The sequence below is a fragment of the Mastigoproctus giganteus genome, chromosome 8 (genome assembly GCF_048544385.1).
Source record: "Mastigoproctus giganteus isolate SK-2022 chromosome 8, ASM4854438v1, whole genome shotgun sequence".
Taxonomy (NCBI): Eukaryota; Metazoa; Arthropoda; class Arachnida; order Uropygi; family Thelyphonidae; genus Mastigoproctus; species Mastigoproctus giganteus.
Genome location: NC_143582.1, coordinates 54,825,550 through 54,849,291, shown reverse-complemented (window position 1 = coordinate 54,849,291; position 23,742 = coordinate 54,825,550). Strand labels below are relative to the sequence as shown.

General features: G+C 35.1%; 1 protein-coding gene across 1 annotated transcript in view; it reads right to left on the bottom strand.

The window, feature by feature from the left end:
* Nucleotides 1-982: 982 nt before the first annotated feature.
* Nucleotides 983-23,742, bottom strand: part of LOC150081536 (uncharacterized) — a 79,739-nt gene continuing 56,979 nt past the window's right edge. The window contains exons 3-7 of the mRNA XM_090380068.1: nt 20,589-20,762; nt 8,260-8,487; nt 7,302-7,576; nt 3,957-4,426; nt 983-1,438 (exon numbers count right to left, since the gene is read on the bottom strand). Coding sequence (XP_090236194.1) covers nt 3,959-4,426; nt 7,302-7,576; nt 8,260-8,487; nt 20,589-20,762 — 1,145 coding nt within the window. The 3' untranslated portion in view covers nt 983-1,438; nt 3,957-3,958. The remainder of the gene's footprint in view (nt 1,439-3,956; nt 4,427-7,301; nt 7,577-8,259; nt 8,488-20,588; nt 20,763-23,742) is intronic.

The following is a 23,742-nucleotide window of genomic DNA, read 5'->3' as shown; positions in this document are numbered from 1 at the left end:
ATTACGGCAAGGTCAGACACTTATCGCTGGCGTCTCATAAAAACCACGCGGAATGGTAGTTACTTAGAATAAAGGTAGACGCTGTTGCTCACCTGGCGTTTGATAAACGCCAAACAAACATTTAATGTTTCGTAATTCATAGTACTGTATATCGAAACGAAAACAGACTATACAGTATAACCGTTTAGAGAATATTGGTGGGGAAAGGTATGTGGAAGGAGGTGATTTTATTTCCAAATTTAAAAAAAAAAAAAAAAAACTCTTTCTCAGCGCCATACTAGCAGAGAAGGTTAAGGAAAATCACCGAGTATTTAAATTATACTTAAGTTACTAATGAAGACCAACCGATTTGGGAACACGTTTTGTTAATTTTCATAATCAGTTCATTTTCTGGGGGCGTTTTAGTTCTAACAACGGCATTAGGAAAACAAAAATACAGTATTACCATAATAACGGGGAATTGACCGGCAAAGTGAAATTAAAATCTGTTTCATCATTTAAACTTGAATATTCTATAATGAATACTATCATTTGTTTGAAATTTATTCAGTTTGTTAACACTTCCAAGGCTTCTCTGTTTCAAATTGAAGGAAGACGTTTCTAATTCTCATATCCCATGATATAATACTTAAATATGTAGACTGCATTTCTTTAAGATTTTAACTACTTTTAAAATTAGTAGCAGTTTGTAACTTTCTATAGGAGTAATGACCGGAATAAAATAATTCTTTTAGTTAATCCTGAAGAGTTCATATAGAATATAAAGTGAAAGTCAATTATTGAAGATGTTTCAACTATACTTTAGTTATTTTAGCTTTTGAACTTTAGTTTATAACGAAGTCCATATAAATCACCTTAAAATCTAATTTGATCTTATAAATCCAAGCACGTAGCTTTGCGCTCTCGAACCCCACATTTCTAAACGTAATATATTACATGTCTGGTAAAACTACCGATATATATATATATATATATATATATATACACAACATCGTATAAATGAACGGAAACTAAATGTTCCATTTCGACAAGTATAACTAACATATTTTATGCCAAGTTTAAAAATGTTGCAGGATGTGTGAATTTCTGTTTAGTTTATTTTTTTATCGGAAAATGAGATTTGTGCCATTGAAGCGACAGTAAGCTGGTGCCATTTCGATCACTGAAAATATACAAATAATGCCAAAAGTAGCATCAATTCTAGAGATTATCTTGGTGTCCTACAAATTTCTTTTAATAACATGTAATTCTGAGATCAATAAATATATGCTATTGGCCAACGAAGTGAAGTGCTAATGTCGTCCGTTTGCTTTATAGTAGAATATCTGACTATGAGGACCGAAACAGATATGACATCAAAAGTGTTACATAAATAAGGCTGACTACTGATATGAGAAAACACCCAGTCCGTGCCTTGTTTTAATGTGCCTCTTCTCACCTGGAAAAAAAAAAAAATAGAAAAAGTAATTCGACATTCAAAAGAAAGAATGTATAAAATCTTTGTCTATTTTATTTATCAATTACAAGTTTGTCTTTGTAATAATTGGTAATTAATTGATTTAAGATATTTATACTTTTATATAATTCTCAGATGGTCTACCATTCTCCCTGATCTGGGTGATAATGCAGATCATGCGGCCTTCACATATTCGGACGTGTGAAGGATACTTAGGAACAGAGGGTCACCATTTGCAAAATCATTAACAGAGTAAAATTTATACATGAAAATTTTCATTCCATGTGAGGTATAAAGGAGATCTTGGATTTGTTTGAAAAACCACTTTTACACTTGCCTTCGCACGTTCTATTCGAATGTTGCCCAAATCAAAAGAATATTGAACGTCATCATTAATGGACTCTGAAATCATACATAGAAATTTCTGTTTAAAAGTAGATTTTATGGATAGATTTAAGTTTAGTGTAAACTAAAAGTTGGGATTATTTTAAAAAAAGTAAAATTATTTATTTTGTTCCTTATGTTAAATACCGAAGACATCATTAGCCAATTTCTGAGAGAACACTGCGAAGAGGATCTGGACATCTGAAGAGGAAATGGACATCTGAATTCCCCCCCCCCCCCGTTGTTAACACACATACACACACGAAACCCTATTATTATGGACTAAAAGACAAAAACTAGACCGTTGGTTGGAAGGCTGTGATTTATTCTGACCAATCCATTTTGCCTAGACATTGATGTCAGGCAACTAGTTCACAGGAGGGATCCAGCAAGGGTCCAGCGGCTAAATGACCAGATGAACAACGGAATACGACATTACACAGGTACAATACCCACACACTTTTAAACCTCTGGCTTTCCCAGGAAACTAGTACACCCACAAAGAAAGCAACGTGGAGATGGAGGAAACCCCTGGTGCCGCGTGACAACAATATACCTTACATTTCCTGTTTTCTACTGTAAAGGCAATTCAAAACTTAATACAGTGCTTTATAACCATAATTTTCAAATTGTAATGGTAATATTGTAATAGTAATTGTATATTGGTAATTGTAATATTCTAAAATATTCAAAATTGTAACCCTTTCTATTATTTTCTGTTCCACAACAGCTTGGTCTGATGATGGGTATTGTAAGATATCCGAAACGTCACCGTAATGTAGGCGAACAGCCTAATAAACTATATTATTAATTTTCACGTGGTATAAGAGTGGTTTTAATATAATAGTAATCTTAATGGAAAAAAACCACGTAGCGTACTCCCTAATTATATTGATTTCAGTGGTTAGTTTATTTAATCAGTAAGATTAAATAAAAATAAATTTTTGATTTATATTTCCTATTAACATTAATTTCAATTTTTGTATCAAAAGAATCAAGGAATAGTCAGGGGGGAAAAAAAGCCTATACCTGGATTTGATCAGGTATATCCGAATTTATAAAAATGCACTCTTTTATCCATTATACAACTGTTGTTATAATACAGTACTCGTAATATGCTTATTTACAAGTATCAGTTGGTCATTTGTGCAAACGCACCAATTACTTAATTTCATATTTACAAATTAACTCATTAAATTCTTGTTAATATCGTAAACTCAATTCGTGTTGATTTTTTGAATGAGATGATTTATCTTTGTAGATGCAAAAAAGTTGAGGCTAATACCTTGTTCGCAATATTGACCTCGATGAAACCGTTCTTATAAATATTCAAGAATGTGTTGATAATGTATAATAGATTGTTACAATAGCGTACAACAAAGCACTAAAGATCTCTCTCACACAAAATATAGCCTCACGGAATTGGAATGTTGGTATTTCGAAAAGGTTATGTTCAGTGAGAAACAACAGAGAGCCACTTAAGTGCTTAATTATACCTGATGGGTAATGATAATATTATATAAAAAATAATAAGAAAAATTATCTTTATTGTTGCTAAGTAAGGTACAGGTAATGCACAGCACTAGAAACAATATTTTTTCATCACGGTGTATTATTATTGTGCATATTATATAATATATCGGAGTATATTTATTATCAGATAACTAGTTTTAAACTCTCTTCTCACCTATGTGGTCGTGCAGAAGTATAAGAAGGACATTTTTCTCCCGGTATACTGCTTAATTCAGGTTCTTACTTAGTTTTCTGTAATATATATGTTTTCCTTTGGAAATTTTCTTTGAATAAACCATCATTACGAAATATTTTACGTACTTAGTTATTTGTTGTTGAAAATAATGACATTTCCAGGGCTTTCAGCAAAAATTTGCTGGAAGCTCTGTAAAAATATAGGAAAGAACAAAAGTGATTCGAACATTACAGCAACCTGGGGCGTTTTGTTTAAATAGCGATTATTAATTCGGAAGTGTATCTCAAGACATGCACTAGGAAGTGAGGTATCACTGATTATAGAGATTGGACTAAAGTTTAAGTTATATTAATGAAATTACCACTGAATAATAGAACGGAAAAAGTAAATGGTCCTCAGTGTACCTACCTCTATGTTGAACGTCTATACCGATATTCTGGTTCTTCGGTTTCTGCTAATAGGTTTGCTAGAAAATAGAGGCGAGCCACATCTTCTGCCGTTGGGTAATCGTCTGAAGTTTCTACAATTCTTCCCCATTTATTGTCATCTCCATCTCCTCCAATTCTTCCTCGACTGCGTTTCTTATGACCAGGTACGAAACGATAATCGGGTGGATAGAAGGCTGATCGTCGCGATACTGAAAATATAGGAGATGAATGGGAACGGAATGTCCAGCGAGGAAGAGGTTCCGGTTCTGGAATCTGCTCGTAAGGATCCCCAATATTCAAACCAGTGTTAGAAGGTCCACCCAGGTAGTTAGTGCCAGAAATGAGATCGTCGTTATCATCAAATCTATCTCGAGAAATTTGATAGGGATAACGTAATTCTACAGCAGATGTTTCGGGTAATTCCACTGGAAGAACATACCTTCTTGGTACCTTTTGGAATTAAAAAAATTCCCATGAAATCTGTTTCCAAAACAAATAAAATATGAATATTCACGTGTTTAATCAATAACTGCATTATGATCTACATAGCCAACATACAGAAGTGAGCTATGTGCGAACCGTTGTTCTTACCGCCACCCCAGAAAAATTGGTCTTTATTTTATTTTATTTTGATTTTAATCGCCCGCCATCATTCATCATTGGTGAGCATTTTTGTTACTAGTACTGGTTCCACCGAACATTTCATAGGTTTTATTTTGTAAATTAAGAGGGTAATCAAAAAATTATTGATAATACAATCAAAAAATCAACGATAATTTTTCATGAACAACTCTTCTGCTTGCTATTTCTAGCTGAGCTGTTGACTTGGAGACCAAACCAAACTGCATCACATTAGCAACTGCGCAGTTGACACTGTGTGATCTTGGCGGCCTGTAAGTTTACGCCTGTTCAGTTTCACTTAAGTAAGCGTGCTTACACGTAGAACGCAGGTAGCCGCTTACCGGAAACCAGCAGCGACATAAAGCGGAAGCTTCTCACTGGTTATGAACACATAGAAAGCAGTTTTGACCAGTGCAACTTCTCTATATGAACCCATAACGCAGTTGATCAGTGAAACTTCTGCACGTAAGCACCCTTAGGGTGCTTACACGTAGAACGCAGGTATCCTCTTACTTGGAACTAGCAGCGACATGCAGTTGAAGCGTCTCACTTGGTTATGAACACAATAGAAAGCAGTTGACCAGTGCAAAACTTTACCACATCGCATACCGAGAAGTTGCACTGGTCAGCTGCTTTCTATATGTTCAGAGCCAGTGAGAAGCTTCCGCTGTATGTCGCTGCTGGTTTCCGGTAACCGGCTACCCGCGTTCTACGTGTAAGCACTAACAATGGACGTGACACACGAGGAACAGTATACTGCTCACAAATTTTGTTTCCGTCTCAAGAAAATATCAGCTGAAGCATATTAAATGTTTAAAGAGGCTTAGGTTAATCTGCGCTTCCAAATAGTACAGTTCGCTCGCAGGTGGTTTAGAATGTTTATAGATGGACATGATTCAGTCACAAAATTCGGCGGTCCTGGAGCTCCAACCACTGCTGTTATCACAGAAACCATAAACACTGCTTCTGTAATCTTGAAAGATCGTCGTATAATAGTAAGGCAATCGGCAGAGATGTTGAGAATATCATTAGAAAGCAAGCATGGTATTCTCCATGCCATTTGCATATGACCTAGATGTGTTTGTGCAGACTGGGTTCCAACACTACTCAGACCTGAGGATGTAAATTCACATGGATGTTTGACAGAAGCTGCGATGGGTGGTTACTAAAGATGGTGAGGTTCTGTATAAGGTGATGACGGAAGATGAGACACGGCTTCATCATTTCGCTCAGGAGAGTAAGCAACAAAACTCTGGAAGTCAACGCCATCGCCAACACAGAAAAAAGAAAAAGTTGTGGCTTCTTGCAGGAAAGGTTGTGGTTATCTATGTTTTTGACATTCAAGGAATGGTTTACCAGAATATTGTGCTACTTCATACGATTGTTACTAGACCTTACTACAGAACTTTACTGCACACTTTGCGGGACCACATTTGTCGCAAACGACCACAAATGCAGGCAGGCGAGTGGGTGCCGCATCACACTGCTCCATACTGTCTAGCGTTAATGTCAGATGTGTTCCTCATCCGTCCTACAGCTCTGACCTTGCAATCTACGAGGTTTTTTTTATTTTTATTTCCCAAGTTAAAGAAGGAGCTGCGAGGAAAGGTTTCCAATCAGCGATTCTCAAACGCATGTCAAAAAATGGCTTCCACAATGTTTTTGAAGAATGGCAGAAACGTTGGAGTGAGTGCATTTCATCAAATGGGGGACTACTTTGAAAAGAACCATAAAAATATGGATGATTATTAAAGGTATGTTGTGAGAAAAAAATTATGAACATTCTTTTTTGAACAGCCCTCGTATTTACTGCTTTCATTATTTTAAGTGGAATGTTCATTTTGATATTTACTGTTAAATACGACAGAACTGCACTATTAAATGATGTGCAAATATGCAAAACAAGTTTGTCTTAAAAATTTGAACACATACATTTTTTATACCTTTTGAGAAAATAAGAAAAACAAATAACAGAAAATGTTTTATTTTTTTTTAAATTCCGTATATATTTTGCATCGAATCTTGATTATGACTTTTGAAATAATTTAGCATTAGAGCATACTCATTTGCATGAGATTGGAATGAAGTGAAAATTTCTGCAATAAAAATGCATTTAAAAATTAATTTTGTTTTTAATAAAATACAGAAACTTATTTTTGTAATAAAATTTATTTAATAATAATACGATAATATAACTGTTTTTTTGTTGTTTTTTTTTTCTTAGACAAAAAATAATTTTACTTTAAATTTCTTGTAATTGTTACAAATATCTGAACTTGAAAATCTAGTTCAATATTTATCACGATGATTGCACAGTTCAAATGTTTAATATCGCGTTATCCAGCCGACATACCTTTTTTAAAGTAACTTCGTCTCTATATGCAAATTAACACAAACGTGTCCCCCTTTCGGTGATATTTGGAACTAAAAGTCTTGACCCCATAAACTTTCCATAACGTGTATTATAAAAATTTCATTCCTCTGTGATCAATAGTTAGTAATCGATTTTTAATTAATTTTTTTCCTGATTTCGGAAACACCCTGCATATTAATAAATTTAGTACGTTGAAGTATATTGAGTTACAGTTTAACTGAGATGGTGTGTCCACTATCCATTTTGGTGTATTTTTTTGTAGGCATTTTTGAATATATTCGTTGCAGTTTGCCTCTATAGTTAAGAAGTATTTAAGAAAAAGTCACTTACTTCGTCCTCTCCATAATAATGATCTCCTGCTTCTAGCGAGCCCAACATCGATAGTAGGTCTTGCATATCCACCTCTCTCTTTAGACGTAGAGCACGTCTTGGAAGACGCCGTCTTCGGGAAGATAACTTGTTCAGTGATCCCCTGCGGATGCGTTTTCTGATTTCCATGGGATGATGGATGGTGTTAGGATTGCGCTTCCAGCGGAATAATTCTCTGATAACATTGTGGTTTCCCGAGCTTCCGCCGTTACTAGAATAGTGCTGGGGTTTCTCAACTGAAAAATATTAACACATAGAGAAATGCATATTCGAAAAAATCTAAATCTAATAAAATCAATATAAGAAAATTTCAGTTGAAAGTGTATATTGATAACCACTTTAGCATACTTAATTAAGAACAAATTGCACTTATCGGAGTTGTGTAAGTAGGAAAAAGCAGCTGCATATTGTTATTTTCAGTTATAAATTGTGTGTATGAATTTTGTTTCGGTAATTTGATCCCAAATGATCTTCTAAAATGTCGCTCAGTTTACAGAAAAATGCGTGTTTAGATTTAAGACTGCTGAATCAGTTGTTTGAAAGGTTCTGATGAAGAGCGCGTAATATAATTACAGAAGGCGGAAACTTTTTTTTTTTTTATTTTGCTTTTGTGTTGAAACTTCTTCAGTTAATAGTGACAAATGGGCCTGGAGTACTGGGGTCCATAGTTTAACAAATAGATATTTATTGTATACCCAGTATACCCTTTATACTGGGTATACAATAAATATCTATTTGTTCTTCAGTTAAATTACGTCAAGTGTTTAGTTCAATTGCTGAAGTTAAATTGCCAGATCTTAGTTAATTATCTGCACTACCGTGTGTGAGTTCAAGCCATCGGCTGTTCTCTCTCTCTCTTTTTTAAATAATTCTTGTTCATTTTTGAACTTTTATTAAAATTTAGGGACTGCCTACTTACGAACACTGTAAACTCCTCCTCCTCCTTCGGCCTCGTTTTCTCTTTCCTCATCCACAGGTTGCACTTTCTGCCCTAAAAACAGGAAATCAGGTCCCCTATTAGGATAATTGTTTGCATCGTTTGAGTATTGCATGTATGGATAAGTCGATTCATTTTCAGGTAGTCGTTTAAAGACAGCCATTTCTTCTTCCTCTTTCGGAAGATCTCTTCCCTCTGATAATTTATGACCTATAGGACACGGATAATTGGTAATTACAATATGCATTCATCCTGAGATTTCTTACATACAAATGTTGAGAAATTGAAAGTTTAATTATTATAGATGCAAAAAAAATGAGCCATGAAATTTATTATTATAATCGTTAGGGAGTTTTGCTGTGGACACGGTCTTTCGGGGGTGTCTAATCAAGATAGAAGTAAGTACTAGTTAAACCCCTTTCATTCGCGTTTCTTCAAATTTGCTGCAATTTTATTTTATTCGCACGTACAGTGACTATTTGAACTGAACACAAGTTTTAATTGAGAATTTGATACTCTTTTATAATATTATTTTACTTATATTAAAGTATGATTACTGAGGACAGTTTATTTTTATGGTCTTATTTTCTATATTTGTGGCTCAGAATAGACCGCTAGAGCCACGCCCAAGTAACTGCAAGTCCCTGCCCCAAAAAAGTATATATAGAGGTAAAAGTCAGCTATCTCTGTCCGTGATCCAAATAACCAGAGGTCGCATAGACATGTGAGCTCTGCAATAAATACGCTCACAGAGATTGAGTATTTATTGCAGAATAATAAATTTGCAACAAATTAGTAAAAAAAGGGGGTACTATATTCCATTTCTTTACTGATTTGAAATAGTTTGAGAAAGGAACACTAACCTGCGTTGTTTTTGACTTTACGGTCTGACGACACTTATAATCCGTCCTGTGATAGGGACAGAGCTTAGCTAACGCTCACTAAGTTATCTACAAGTTGACCTCGAGGTTACTCGTTTTTAGCGTAATGCACGTAAGCGCTCGTTGTCTTCACCGTGCCTGTCTGTCCGTCCAAACTCGTGTGACAATTCGACTCCTAGTGCATGGATATTCATCAAATTTTGTTTGGTTCATATAGAAAGATTTATCGATCCATTTCAAATTTCATCAAAATCGGACAGATAGGAAATTCTGCAATTATTTTTTTTTTTTCATACAATTTGCACGGGGAAAAAAAATTCATAGCTTGAATGTAGTTTTAATTCAGTATTGTTAGCTATAGTGTTAACACCACGTTCACGAGTCTAACATAAAAATACACGCTTCGCGTGTATTGTTATATTATACTCGTGAACGTGGTGTCGCCTGTGAAGTGATATATATATATATCCGATAATTCAAAATAAAAACATAAGCCAGTAGTATGGCAAAAAATGTAGAGCGTAAAAATTAACATAAAAATAACGTAAAATAAAATAAACCAAACAGGAAAGGGAAAGTAAAGGTAATAAGACATAAACCGTAGCCGATTGTCCCCTATATAATTTAGCACTTTAAATCCAATTAATAAAACCGATGTCAAATTTAAAATAATGCCAATTATAATATAATTTAGCGGTACCCCCCCTCGAAGGTAAAAGTAAAGTAAAGTGCAGCCATTATCAACCCACTGCAGGGTGGAAGCCTCCTCAACAATTCATGCTGAGGGAAATGGACCATAATCTGCCACGCTGGTCCAGTGCGGGTTGGTAGATCGACCGTATTCAGCAGTCAGGGGCTTGAACCCCGGTCTATTCAAAGAGCGTGTGCTACTGCACTCCCGCTCCTGCCCACTCGGCTACGGAAGGTACCAGTTCCGAAAAACGTGAAATATCACCAAAAAAAGGGTTAAAAGAACTACTAAAAGCAAAACAAAATATCAAAATAGACTGACCATTATGCCCCATATCGACAGAGGACCACGAGGCCAATAATGGTCATAGAATCGCTGCAATTAATATTTATTTATTTGCTTATTTTATGTTAAACTTTAAGCTATTATATATATATATATATATATATATATATATATATATACACACACACACACACACACACACACACACACTGGTGTTCAAAGAAAATGCATCACCTAGGAATTTCACATTTCTAACCCTTTTTCGAGATGGTATGTTACATTAATGACTAGCATCATAAATAGAAATATAAACAAAATATATTTATTAATAGTTAAGGCAAAACTAAGTAATATTTGACAGGTGCTCTCAAAATATTCCAAAATGAACATTTGCAACCTTTATATAACAGTTTTGGTGAACACAACAATTATGGCTGAAACGTTATCAGAAGCCCTCAATTTGCTTCAGTTTATCATTTTAAATGGAAAACAAAATGAAAAGTTCACCAGGTGCAAATTAATATTTAGTTGAACAACCTTTGGCCCTGATGACTGCAGCACACCGTCGAGGCACTAACAAGATCAATTTCTGAAGATAATCAACTTATAGTTCGTGGTTCCAAACACGAATTATGGCTTCCTGAAGTTCACGAAGGGTCTTTGGTTTCTTTCTGGCGTCTGCAGATTCCACATGATGCCAACAGTTCTCTATAGGATTCAGGTCCGAGCTGTTTCCTGGCCAGCTAAGAGTTGTAATGGACCGTTCTTCCAACCATTTTTCCACCTGTAACAAATGTAAACACATTACTGTTGAACCTCTAATGCAGAAATGAAGCTAAAGCAACTATACAAATGCCTACTTGCACTTTTCGTCCGATGACAACGAGCAGAGTCGTCCTGGAAGATGAAGTTACTTGGCAGGTTGAAATGGTCTCTAATGGTTGGCAGCAATTTGCCTTCCAATGCAGACAGGTATCCATTGACATTTACGGAACCTTTTATAAACTGCAGGCGACCTACTCCGCCTATATGAAATGCACCTCCATATTATTTAGCTGGTAGGGAATTTCACCGTAGGCACCATACAGTCTGAATGGTATTCTTCACCACGTCTAAGACGAATCGTTTGTCTCTCATCAGAGCCATGCAGGTTGAATTTTTTCTCATCCGAGAAAATAACTGACTTCCACTGCACGGGGGGAACCATTTGACTCGCTCCTTACGCCAAATTAATCCGGCCTTTTTCATTTTTTGTGTGAGGAGGGGCTTCTTCTTAGGACGACGGGCTACAAGTCTATTTTTGAAGAGGCGTCTTCTGACTCTTACTGCGCTTGCTACCACTCCTGTATGTTCTTCCCATTCCCTTTTCAGTTCAGACGAAGATGCTTTACTGTTTTTAAGGCATGATTTTAACGTGGTCCTGTTTTGGTGTAGAGACTCGTCTGGGTCGGTACCTTTTTCCTATCAACAGACCAGTATCCTTGAGTTTGGAAAGAAATCTACTCACTGTCTACTGATTACAAGACTCTATAAGCAATATGACGGGAAGAGCATCTTTCCTCACGTAAAGCAACAAGAGCACTCTTTCTTCGTGGCGTCAACTGCACGTAACTCGCCATCCTGACACAAGCAAGGAATGACTGCAACTCTTGCAGAGCTTGCTTATATAGCTGAAAGTAACAGCTGATGCAATAACACGTCATCACCTACGCGTGTCAATCTTATCTGATGCAATCTGTAAGAAATTTTGCCATATACTTACGTTATTCGGACGTAAATTTCAATTTTAAGGGGTGATGCACTATGAATACCTGTGTGTGTATATATATAAAAATAGAGCGAAAAGAGACTTAAATATACATTTGTAATTAAACTGAACGACTAGGTTTATAGAACGTAAAACTGTAGACTTTTTTTTTTTTTTTTTTTTATAAAGTTAACTTGATAATTGATTGATAAAAAGATATTTTTTCATTTCAGTTAATCACAGATAAATAAAAAAATTCAGTTAATTAAAACAAAAGTAGAATGCGTCTGAAATGTAACGCTCTGCTTACGTTACCAAACTTATAATGGAAGTACATATGTTATCAGATGTTTAAAAATTACTTAATAAGAAAGTATTCAATCGATATGAATTTTGGGCGTGTTTTTTTGGTCTCTGGAAAGCTTTTAGGATCAGCCATGCCCCTTCTCCCGATGTCAGATTCATATAAATGAAAGTATATTTCACATATTACGCTAAAACTAAATGTCGGATCGAGGCCAACTTGGAACAGGAGCTCTGATCCATTTCAACGTTTTAGGAATCTTTGTAAATTTGCAATCTTCGTAACAAATTTGTATGCCGATGGGTTGACTTATTTTATTATAAATCATTAATTATTACTGTTTGCAAGCACGCCTGAAATGTAACGCATTGCGTACGTTAACTAACTTGTTAATCAAATAGCATCGCCGAAAAGGCGTATCTGTTATTCATTTAAAGTCGAAGGCGCCCATTTCGGAGCCATTTGACTCTTTACCAAATAATAGGTAGATAAGAGGTAGGCTCAATTCTCGAACTTGTGTCGAACAGTGAATAAATGTATCGAATCTAAACGACAAAAATAGCTCTGAAACCGGTTACAACAGTGCATTTACTGTTTATAGCGAATAATGGATATATCTTCATGGTGACGTTATTCGATTATAAACGATATTAGTGAATAAATTTGAATTCTCTAAAACAGTTTTGGCACTTATAAAAGTTTTAAATTCATGAAAATTTGAAGTGGGTGTATTTTCTGGACTGATAAATTCAGGAAAAGGCAGTCATTGCAGTTTATCATCATTTGAGTAGGGGGGGGGAAGAGATTGTTTGCTGAAACTGCGATATAGACCAACGTGTCTCTACATTAACATGCAGTAATAAGTTTTCAAATGCCACAGAAACTGTAAGTTAAGCTTGTTTTTATTTTATTTCATTGGCTAGATCAGTGGCGCCACTTCCAACAAAAAGCTTTGTCCGCGAAACTTTTATTACCATATGCCCTACTTTTAGGCCTTTCTAAGCACTTTAATTTTAATTTTTTATTTCAACGGTACCTGGGCTTTTCGTCCATATCCTTATTGTCTGTAGTGTGTCCACAGCCCGATTTTTTTTATATTGGCTGGTTAAAAAATACGGAATAACTCAGAGAGGAGAACCTTACTCACTACGCCTGGGATCAGCTAAATACAGTTCGTTTGAACAAGATTTTCGAAATTAACGTAAATGGAATCGAAATTAGACCTCTCTTAATGGGCGTTAGATGATCATGTATCATGCCGACTAAGCTTGTAAGTTTTAAGCAGCGTATAATTGGCGCCTACTGATTTGTGATGCATTTTGGATTTTTGTGTTGAGAAACGGCGATCTAGAAGATATCTTTCTGAAGTGGCGCACGAATAATAAAAGAAAATTACGTATTCACAACGATTGGTACTTTTCAATTTAAACTGGTTAGGATTAATTACCGATAGTTGCTATAGTTGTATTTATAATGGTGTTGACTGGTCGTTTGTTCAGAGTATGGCATAGCTGTCAAAATTTGACTTTCGCGAAGCTGGAGATCGGGCACCTGTAAGCAGGAAAGAAAAGCAGATTTTTTTGGTAAAAATAGTTAGAGAAACGTGATTATGTTTTTCTTTCGCAAAAAATAAGAAGAAAACATGAAAATTTTCGGAAAAATGAACAGGTTTTTTAAAGTCGATACTGCACTAGAAATTAAATTCTCTAACAGCATACGCATTTTATTAAAATACAGAAATATGATTGTTTACCAGTACATTATGCTTTCAAATTAGTTTACCTAGGATTTTACTGTCAATAGACTTCTGTTTGAATTGAAATCCAAATTGATCAATTGATTATAATTGCTTAAAAAAAAAGATATTGTTACAGACTTTTCATTCTTCAGAAATGTGAGTTATGTTTATGGCACTGCTGTCTAGATTTGGCTATCAAGAGTATTTTCAAAGCTGCCGAAAGAGACTGCTATGAGGAACTGTTAAAATGCCAAGGGTGCTTTAGGATAATTTATATTTCAAGCTTCCTTGTGCATTTGTCATTACCCCTTCCCCAATTTCAATTAGGTTTTTTTTTATTTTTTTTTTATTATTCTTTCATAACAGCTAAGTAGGTTGTCACAGCGAAACTGACTGAACTAATACAACAAAACATCCATTTCTTTATCTTTAATGGCACAAAAAAAAACTGGAAATTTGACTACAAAAATTTCAAAATTGAAAATGATGCACTGATAATTTGTGGTATTCGATATTCAAGAACATTTTTTAATGGCAACTTCTGCACCATGTAGATGCATGCATAAATAAAGTACTGTATTTGCTGAACAAAAGAATAAAATCTTTTGTTTTAGACTCTCCACTACCTTGATGGCAGAAATGTCTAAGTTAGAATCATCCATCTAGCTTATTCTGCTACTGTAAGCGAGTTCTAAAATGGAAGTGAAAGATTTAAAAACCTTAATGGCGTAAGTAAATTGGTGTGAGGTACGTTCTAATTTTCAAACGATCAAAAGATATTCTGGAAGAATGGATGAAAGTTGTGGAACGGGACATGGAGAGACGTAAAATTAGTGATTCTGTGCTGTTCCTTTATGTCCTGGCCAAGATGGCCAAGGACAGAAAGGAACAGCACAGAACTTGAGAAGCTAAATGGATGGGATTAAGCTATATTATCAAGATAAAGGAAATTAAATTTTTATATTATGTTCTACTTCGTATGACATTCAAGTAGAGTGTAGAAGTATAGCAAACTCTGTACCAGTATTTAACTTTCTAAAGTTTTGTTAGTGTAGAATTTCACTTATAGCGCTGAAAACTTCCTAAACTGATTGAATGTTATATTTACTCACTGGACTCCCCCAGTGAGTAAATATAATATTTTTACTACATTCTCAATTTCAATTTTGAATGCTTCGCATGAATGAACTTTACAAGAGGCTGTTACAGAAATATCCCTCGTAGAGGGATATTTCTGTAACAGATATTGATATGACTCCGATTTCTGAAACAGATATTGATATGACTCCGTAGTGCATTAGTGGCACTATTGATTTTTCAGGTTATGTTATGCTGTTACATCAGCAAGAACACAGCTGCTAAGGTGGTTTCTTGCTGACGAGATAGGCACAAATTTTTTTGATCATAATGTAATGTGTTAAATTATGAATTTCAATAATTGTGTAACTAGTTGATTAGCAGTATTCCTGCCCAATTTTTGCCTGATAGTACAGGAATCTCTCTCCAACTTGCGGGTTCTACATAATGATGTTTATATGTACATATCAAAATGTTACAATCCGCATATATTTTTTTTTTTTTTTTTGTGTGTGTATATGGTTCTGCTCATAAAATAACACAACATAAAATAACACAACAGCTATTATTCCAGCCTACTACTGATCAATTGCAGGTCTAGTCGTTAATACCGGATTTAGTAGTCAGGACCGTGGCACCAAAAATAGGTCGCGGGGATTCTGGGTCAATCGTAATTGCGTTGTTCCGGGTACTCCACCATCTTAGGGACTTTGGAACAACCGCGTCACTGCATCTCGATAAATCGACCTTACTAGTGGGTAGTGAGGATGGGGGTTACATTCAAACTTCTCGTCAATATTATTTATACTAGGGATCACCAATTAATTTTCCTTTCGGTCCATATTAGTAAAAATATTACTTATCGATATTCCTTTCTGGCATAAAATTACTAAAACATCAAGTAAGTATTATGATAGCATATTTTTATTTCCTTTTGTTACAGAGTATCGATTTTTTTTTTTTAAATGTAATGTCGAATTAAGAGAACTTACAAAAATACAAAATTAAAATTACTCTATGCAGAAATTATTCGCTTAGGTTCAGATCACTCACTATCCGTAAAAATCATTGTCGGCTCTTTGGGGGCGCGGGCAGCCAGTTGTTGACCTGTTATGAACGTATTTTGGATGATTTTTTTAACGCTTTGAAAATTATCGTGTTTCTTATACACAAATTAACAAATTTGAATTAACATTTGTTTTATCGTTTATGTTTAATAAGTGCTGAAATTGAAGTGCTGTGTGTGTGTCTTGTACCATCACCTTGTTCTTATCTTGTTTTATTATTATTTTTTTCATTGCATTGTCACCCTTATTGTCGTATTTGTGTTGCATAAATGAAAAATGAAGTGGACTGTTTGTTGGCATTATTATTGTTTTCCCCTAATCCCTTATTTTCTATAACTTGTAGTCTTTAAGCGCTTGCAGTATTGGGCTTTAGAAATACTAAAAAGGTTAAATTGCAGCAGAACCAAGTTCAGTGGGAGTTTCTAGAAACACGGTACTTTCGTGGTTGGTGAGGGATTAGTATATATACATGCATTCATTCGATATGCAGTTGAAGAGAGGGTTTAGGATTGAGGAAAGGAGACATCCACGGTCATTAAAAAGGAAAATGTTGCACTAATTATATTTCGAAAATACTTAGATAGTATGAATCAGAGCTGTAATACTCAATATGTTCTACGTTGGTAATAATATTAGTAAAATAATAAGAGGAGTTTACCTCAATATAGTACGTAGAACACTTCCGTATGATACCCTCCAAAAATTAAAACGGAAAAAACGAAAAAAATGACAACTTACGGGTACATTAGAGTAAAATGTAAATAATTAAATAATCAATTTAACACAATTCAAATCAATTTAAAATCAAATTAACGCAATTAAAAGAATCTATCGAAAATATTCAAAACGATTTTCCTTCCTGAAGCTGACAACGCTTTTCGACCGTATGTCGTGATCACAGGAATGAAAATTACCGAATCGGGCTAAACCTGAAACTTAGATAGTGATTATTTGTCTTCGCACATGCGCGTAAAGGTCCACGCATCGGAGATCAAATATGGCCGCCGAACATTAACAGAATTCTCGTGTAATTTAATTTCAACGGTTTCTGCAATTTATAGTCGCGTATAATGACGTTGAACGTTAAGTATTTTGGCCTCGTTAAATAAAAAAAGTATGTTTTTCGTTAATGGCATGAAAGGTTAATTCTGACGCTGCTGAACGAGAAGCAGAAGCGGATTAAGGTCGGTTGAGGCCCCGGCGCAGAAGAAAATATTGGGCCCCTTAAAAAAAAGAGAGACAGGGAAAATAAAAATACATGTTAACCATTTTTTTAAAGAAATAAAAAATAATATGTGCTATTAATGTTTTATTTCCAATAAAATTTGAATATAATATATGTATAATATAACTAATAATAGCATAATAATAATCACAAAGTTTTGAACTAATAGTTTAACTATTAGTTGAACTAATATGTTCAACTAATTTGTTGGGGTTTTGCGTGGGCCCTTCAGAAGTCGGGGCCCAGGGCGCGCGCCCGGTGCGCCCGCCGTTAAATCCGCCTCTGACGAGAAGCACGAACTGAGGCTTCATGTTGATTTACACGAATATTAAGAGAAAACCGCGTCGAACCTTGGTAAGACGAGTCACAATCACCGCAAGAAATGTATACCAGATCATTAATTTTTGTTGCGAACACGGAAAGAACCGAGCGATTGTTCAGTATAGTGTGTAACTTCCGTATTGGCCTAGCTACAATTTTAAATTCGGTACCTGTTAAGAATCTGTTCAACATATGGGACAGAAATAAAGTATTTTTTGATATTACAATTGCTGATTGGTGTAGTATTTTGTATCCTATCCTTAGCCTGTACCCTAATTCGGTTTATTGTGGTAATGGAATAACCCCTGTTTAAGAATCTGCTAGTTAATATTTGTATTTTTGAGTCCAAAGCAGATTCCGTCGTTGAATATTTATAGGCATTTAGAAATTGATTAAAGATAATCGATCTTTTGTAGGTGAACGGGTGATAGCTATTATAATGTAGAAGCATACCGGTGTTTGTAAGTTTTCGATAGATGCTAAATTGGATTTTATTCGAGTCCCGGGTAAGCGTGAAATTTAGAAAGTTTAATGACTTTGTATCCGTAACCACCCTTTCCAATGTAAATTTGAGTCTAGAATAAATATTATTAAAGAATGTAAAATGTCTTGGATAGTACTACTATCGGTAATAACTAGAACATCGTCTAAATACGTCCCATAGTATGTGATTCGGGGTCGAAAAGGTGTCAAATGTATATGCTCAATCGTTGAGAGATAGATCTCTGACATTAAGCCACTCAGGCTCAAACCCATTGGTAATCCAAAAATTTGTTTGTACACCTTGTCTCGAAAGGTGATGTAGTTGGCTCAACTAACAGTTTAATTAAGTGAAAAATTTCCTTAATAGGTAGCTACGTATAATTAATCGGTGTCGAGTTTTTATTTAACATATCCCAAATAATGTCTAATGTGTATTCAACGCTTACATTCATATATAACGAGGTAACATCTAGTGAGAATAAATTGTCATTGTCGCCGAGTCTACAGTCTTTAAGATTATTAAATAATGTATCGTAGTTCTTAATCCCAAATTGTATTACTTGTCTAAAGGGTTTTATAATGTTATATACATGTGTGGCTAAGGATGAAAATGCCGAGTTCCTGTAGGAAACAATAGGTCGAATAGGAAATCCAGTCTTGTGTAATTTTACCTGACCGAAAAGTGCAGGAGTATTGTATGTTCTGGACTTCAGTTCCTTTAACTGAACCATAGTAATGTAGTCGTTTTTTCGATACGTGGTTAACGTTTTATTGTATTGATTGACCAAATTGGTAAACAGTGCCGGGTCTACTTCACGATAAGTGGAGGTATCTGACACAACTGAATCTAACTTATTAATATAATCATGTTTATCTAGTATTACCACTGTATCTCCTTTATCTGCCCTCTGTATAATAATGTCCTTATTTCCCCGAAGTTCTCGTAAAGCTGAACTGTCATGTGTATTCAATTTAGGAAGTCGCATTTCTTATATGTTATTCACTACTTGTTATTACCAAACTTGTTGAATAAATACATCTTTTTGTATAACATTACGAAGTCCAAATTCAATATCAATTACGCATTGTTTTTTAGGTGGTAAATTATAATTTAATCCTTTGGATAAAAGTGAAATCTGGTCCTGCGATAGTGTACACGAGGAAAGATTTGTAACCTGCTGATATGCCGGTTCGTTGAATTCTGGATGAGGGGGTGTTCGTGAATTAGCTGACATATTCTGTGGTAGTACGTTGTGTGACTGTGGGATTGTCACCCAACTCGTATGAACTTGGTCGCAAGCCCGCGACAATGTGTTAGAATTCGCATGAACGTGTCTTGACCTATCCGATAATGTTTGCAACTTATTAACGTGTCTGTTTTTTATTTCTAAGGCCTGTGCTTCCCGTCGCAAATCTATGGAGGTCTTCAATACAGACCAATCGTTCGGATGTAGATAATTTTTTAATTTATCACGAAGCTTCCTAACCTGGGTAAGGTATTTTTGTTTATTCGAATATCTAGATTTTAAGGCAAGCTTAACAATATTACGCGATGTCGCCAGTGTTAGTTGTTTTATGCCTGAAATTTTTTGATTTAAATTCACCCTGGCAAACTTCGGAACGATGTTGTTTTGAAGGCAATATTTTAGAAAAGAAATGTAACTTTGGGCCGAGTACCTAAGTGTAGATTTAATGTAATTTTGCACCAAGCCATTCAAAAAATCTCCCATAATTGTGTGTATCGATTGTTTACTACTGGAGAGACAGGAAGTGAATGAAATAGTCAATAAGAGTTTAAAAATTAATTAGATAGAACGAATCAGAGCTGTAACTCAATATGTTCTACGTTGGTAATAATATTAGAAAAATAATAAGAAGAGTGTACCTCAATATAGTACGTAGAACACTTCCGTATGATACCCTCCAGAAATTAAAACGAAAAAAAACGACAACTTACCGGTTGTTTTACATTGATTTGAATTGTGTTAAATTGATTATTTATTTATATTTTACTCTAATATACTAGTAAGTTGTCGTTTTTTTCGTTTTAATTTCTGGAGGGTATCATACGGAAGTGTTCTACGCACTATATTGAGGTAAACTCCTCTTATTATTTTACTAATTTCGAAAATACGTTGAACCAAGGGGAAAAATAATGCTATCGTGATTTTTAGTCCACGAAGAATGGAACTGAATTTATCTGCATGTACTGCAATTGTTGTATTTTCATGATTGAAGGATATCCTGCGAGAACGGTGGTTTAATTCTCTGTACCCTACCACCTATTATACTGATGGTGATGTACGTCACCATTGCTGCTTTTTCAGAGTTACATTTAATATTCAGTTGAGCTGTGCTTTTTTCTCTACTATAGATATAATAATAATTTAAAAATTTTGATGAATACAGGAAACTTCTGAGACAGCCCTCCTATAACTCCGTGTACAAAATATTAAAGTAGCGTGCACTTTTTGTGAGTTGGTGGCCATTACCCTGAGAGTTGGTAGTGTTTTCCTCTTCACTTGTACCACTGGTTTCTTCGAAAGCATTGTGTCCCAAAGTGTCCTTTCTGTCCGGAATAACAATAAGATCATCCACCATCCCAGCTGGTTTGTTTTGTTGATTACCAAACATTATTTCTTCTCTAGAACGTTTGTCCTCATTACCTGCAAGTGTAAAAAAACTTAAGGTGATTACCTAATTTCTTTTATCAGATGTTACGGTTTTAAACGGTAATGCTCTAATAATAATAATAATTATAATACTTACGTTCATATTGCAGTTTTATATACTAAACAGTATATGGTAAAATTCATGCAAATTAAGTATTGCATCATTTTTATAATATAATACTTTCAAAATAAAATAGTAGAAACTCTCAACTCTTCAACCCTTTAACGAGTTAAAGAAAGGTGTTAAACCTAAACGAAGTGTGCCAAGAAGGCAACAGGAAAAAATAGACGATTCTAACAGCCAGACTAAAGCAAAAAATGGCCTGCTCACTCATTCGCCTAGTGTATTGCCATTAATTATTGAAATCGACTTGAATTCATTTTATACAGGTGTCCCAAAAGCCACTATCTATTTGGCTAAATAAGATAAATTTCATAAAAATGTCCAAATGACATGATTATACGCATATTTTTCTACGAAATATAGGTATTTACATTGTTCAACAACTTTCATAATTTATTAATCATTATTTTTTCTTTCCAGATCCAAATATACGTTATTGCCATTAAAACATTTTTTTTTTTTTTGAAATCCGTTTTATTTAGCCTAATAGATAGTGACTTTTGGGACACCTGTATAACTAAGCTAAACTAATCAGATCAACTTAATCAGCAGGTTAACTTCGGTTATGTCACAGGTTTTAAGGAACTACTTCAGTATTTCCTTAAAAAGGGGGAAAAAGGGTATACTGTACTTTAAACGTTATATTTCTCTTATCACTACTGGCCTTCTACTCAGGTATGTTCGCTACTTAACTTAATAGAATAACGGTATCCGTTCGTTTTGATTTCTCAGTTGCTACTACATAATTTTGCCGACCCATTACTTTGTCAGATGTAGATCCACTACCGCCAGTTTTCTCGCACCAGTCAAGAGCAATGGATATTTTTGAGACAGATACTTTTCATAGGATACTGCACTGCTCGTCATAATCATACCACCAAGGTCTCCTCTAAGATGCCTAGTTTCCAAGCTCTACAGTCTACGTATTCAAAGTCTTTCCTCATATAGTCGACCTTTTTCCGATCTCACCAAGCACTTTGCTCGTCTTTGTACTCTTCCAAGAAGGTCGATATTTTACAATCTTACAATCACCTTATATAGTGAATTGACGTTTAAGTTTGTGAAAGTTCATCATTTCTACACACAGCCCACTACAAAGTAATTAGGAATTGGCATCGTTAAACAGCCCTAAAGTGCTCTTATATAGTGAATATAATTATCGAAAATTTAAAGATATATATATATATATATATATATATATATATATATAGGTCTTGCCGCCTGGTTCGTTCGCCTGCTCGCAGTCGAATACACACTCCTCCATCGGTATGATAACTGGAACCTTGATTCATCAGACCATGTGACTGTTCAGTATCAAGGAATGGTGCTCCTGTGCCGACTGCAGGTGAAGATGTCGCAAAATGGGCACATGAACATGTCGCCTGCTTCGTAGGTCTATCCGCAAGAGCGTACAATGAATGGTGTGCTCCGAAACCTTTAGTCGGCAGACTATAACCCTGGTTGTAGTCTGCCGTTAATCGAGGGATCGTGAGCCATCTGTTGTCCAGGGCAGCTTGTGTCAACCAGTAGTGATCTGCTCATCCCTGCACGTTGGGTGGTTATATGTCCCTCTTCGGACCATTCCCACTACGACGGCCCTACAGCCGACAACGTTTGCGATTGCCGAGATGCTGATCTCCGTCTTCTTAGTACCACAGTCATTCCCAGTTCAATCTCCGTCAGGTCTTTCCTACCGTGCCGTGTATATGCTTCGCCAGTCGGTGATGTCACTCCCAGGCGCTTTGAGATGCATCCCACAGCGCCTAGGAGTGACATTACAGGGTGGTCATAATGTTTAGGCTCATAAATATAAATGTTATCTAATACTAAACTGTCTGTTATAAAGCTTATTCTATGTTATCATTATTCATTACATTGTTTCTATTTATTTACATTCATATATCTTACAGGGGCTGTCCAGTGGTTGAATACCAACTAGCGTAAAATATTAAATGAAGTAGGCAGCAAGTTAAAAGGTAAGACAACGCAGTCATGATAATAAGATTAGAAAGTATTATAATACACCAGCACAATACTAATGTATAAACATTTCGATTATATGTTTCATAAATGACTGAGGCGGTTGAAATTATATCTGTGTAGTATAAATGATCTCTTGTGTTATTTATACAGTACTGTCGGCTTCTGCCTAAATGTAATTGGAGGAATGCACAGAGCTTTAGTTATTAGCATATTAGAAGTTTTATTTTGCAAATGATACAAAGAAGCAGTGATGCTGGCTCTGAAGTGCCATCGAGCCATGGCACTTCACATTGAAATAAACTAACAATGAAAATGTAAAAGTAAATACATTTTTGTATTTATTATGAATTAATTAAATTTATATAATGTACTTATATATAAGTCAACAGAACAAAGTGAAGGGTCAAGCCACTTTTAAACTGGCTGTCATAGGTTAGATAGAGCAAATAACATGCGCACACCAACACTGTAGAAATCAATTCTATATGCCTGTAGAATGAGTGAATGTGCCAGAGAAAAATCTGTCTCTAGATTTCTGTAATATTAGCCTTAAAAAATCGTTCTACATAACTGAGCTCTATTTCCCTTTGTTTTTAACTCATCATTTAGCATTAGCGGTAGCAAATGATGCAAGGAAGCAAGGCAATGATTATAAAAAAAAAAAAAAAAAAACACGACACTTCCCATTTCACCTATTCATTCCCTCCAATAGTTTGTCTACTTCTTCCTTGAATTTATTTAAACTATCAACTTTCAAAACAACAACAGTTGGAAGTTTGACAGTTGGAAGTTTGTTCCTGCAGTCAACCACCCGCCAGCCAAAGGCAAACTTCTGCACATCTATTCTGTAATAGTCCTTCCTAGGTT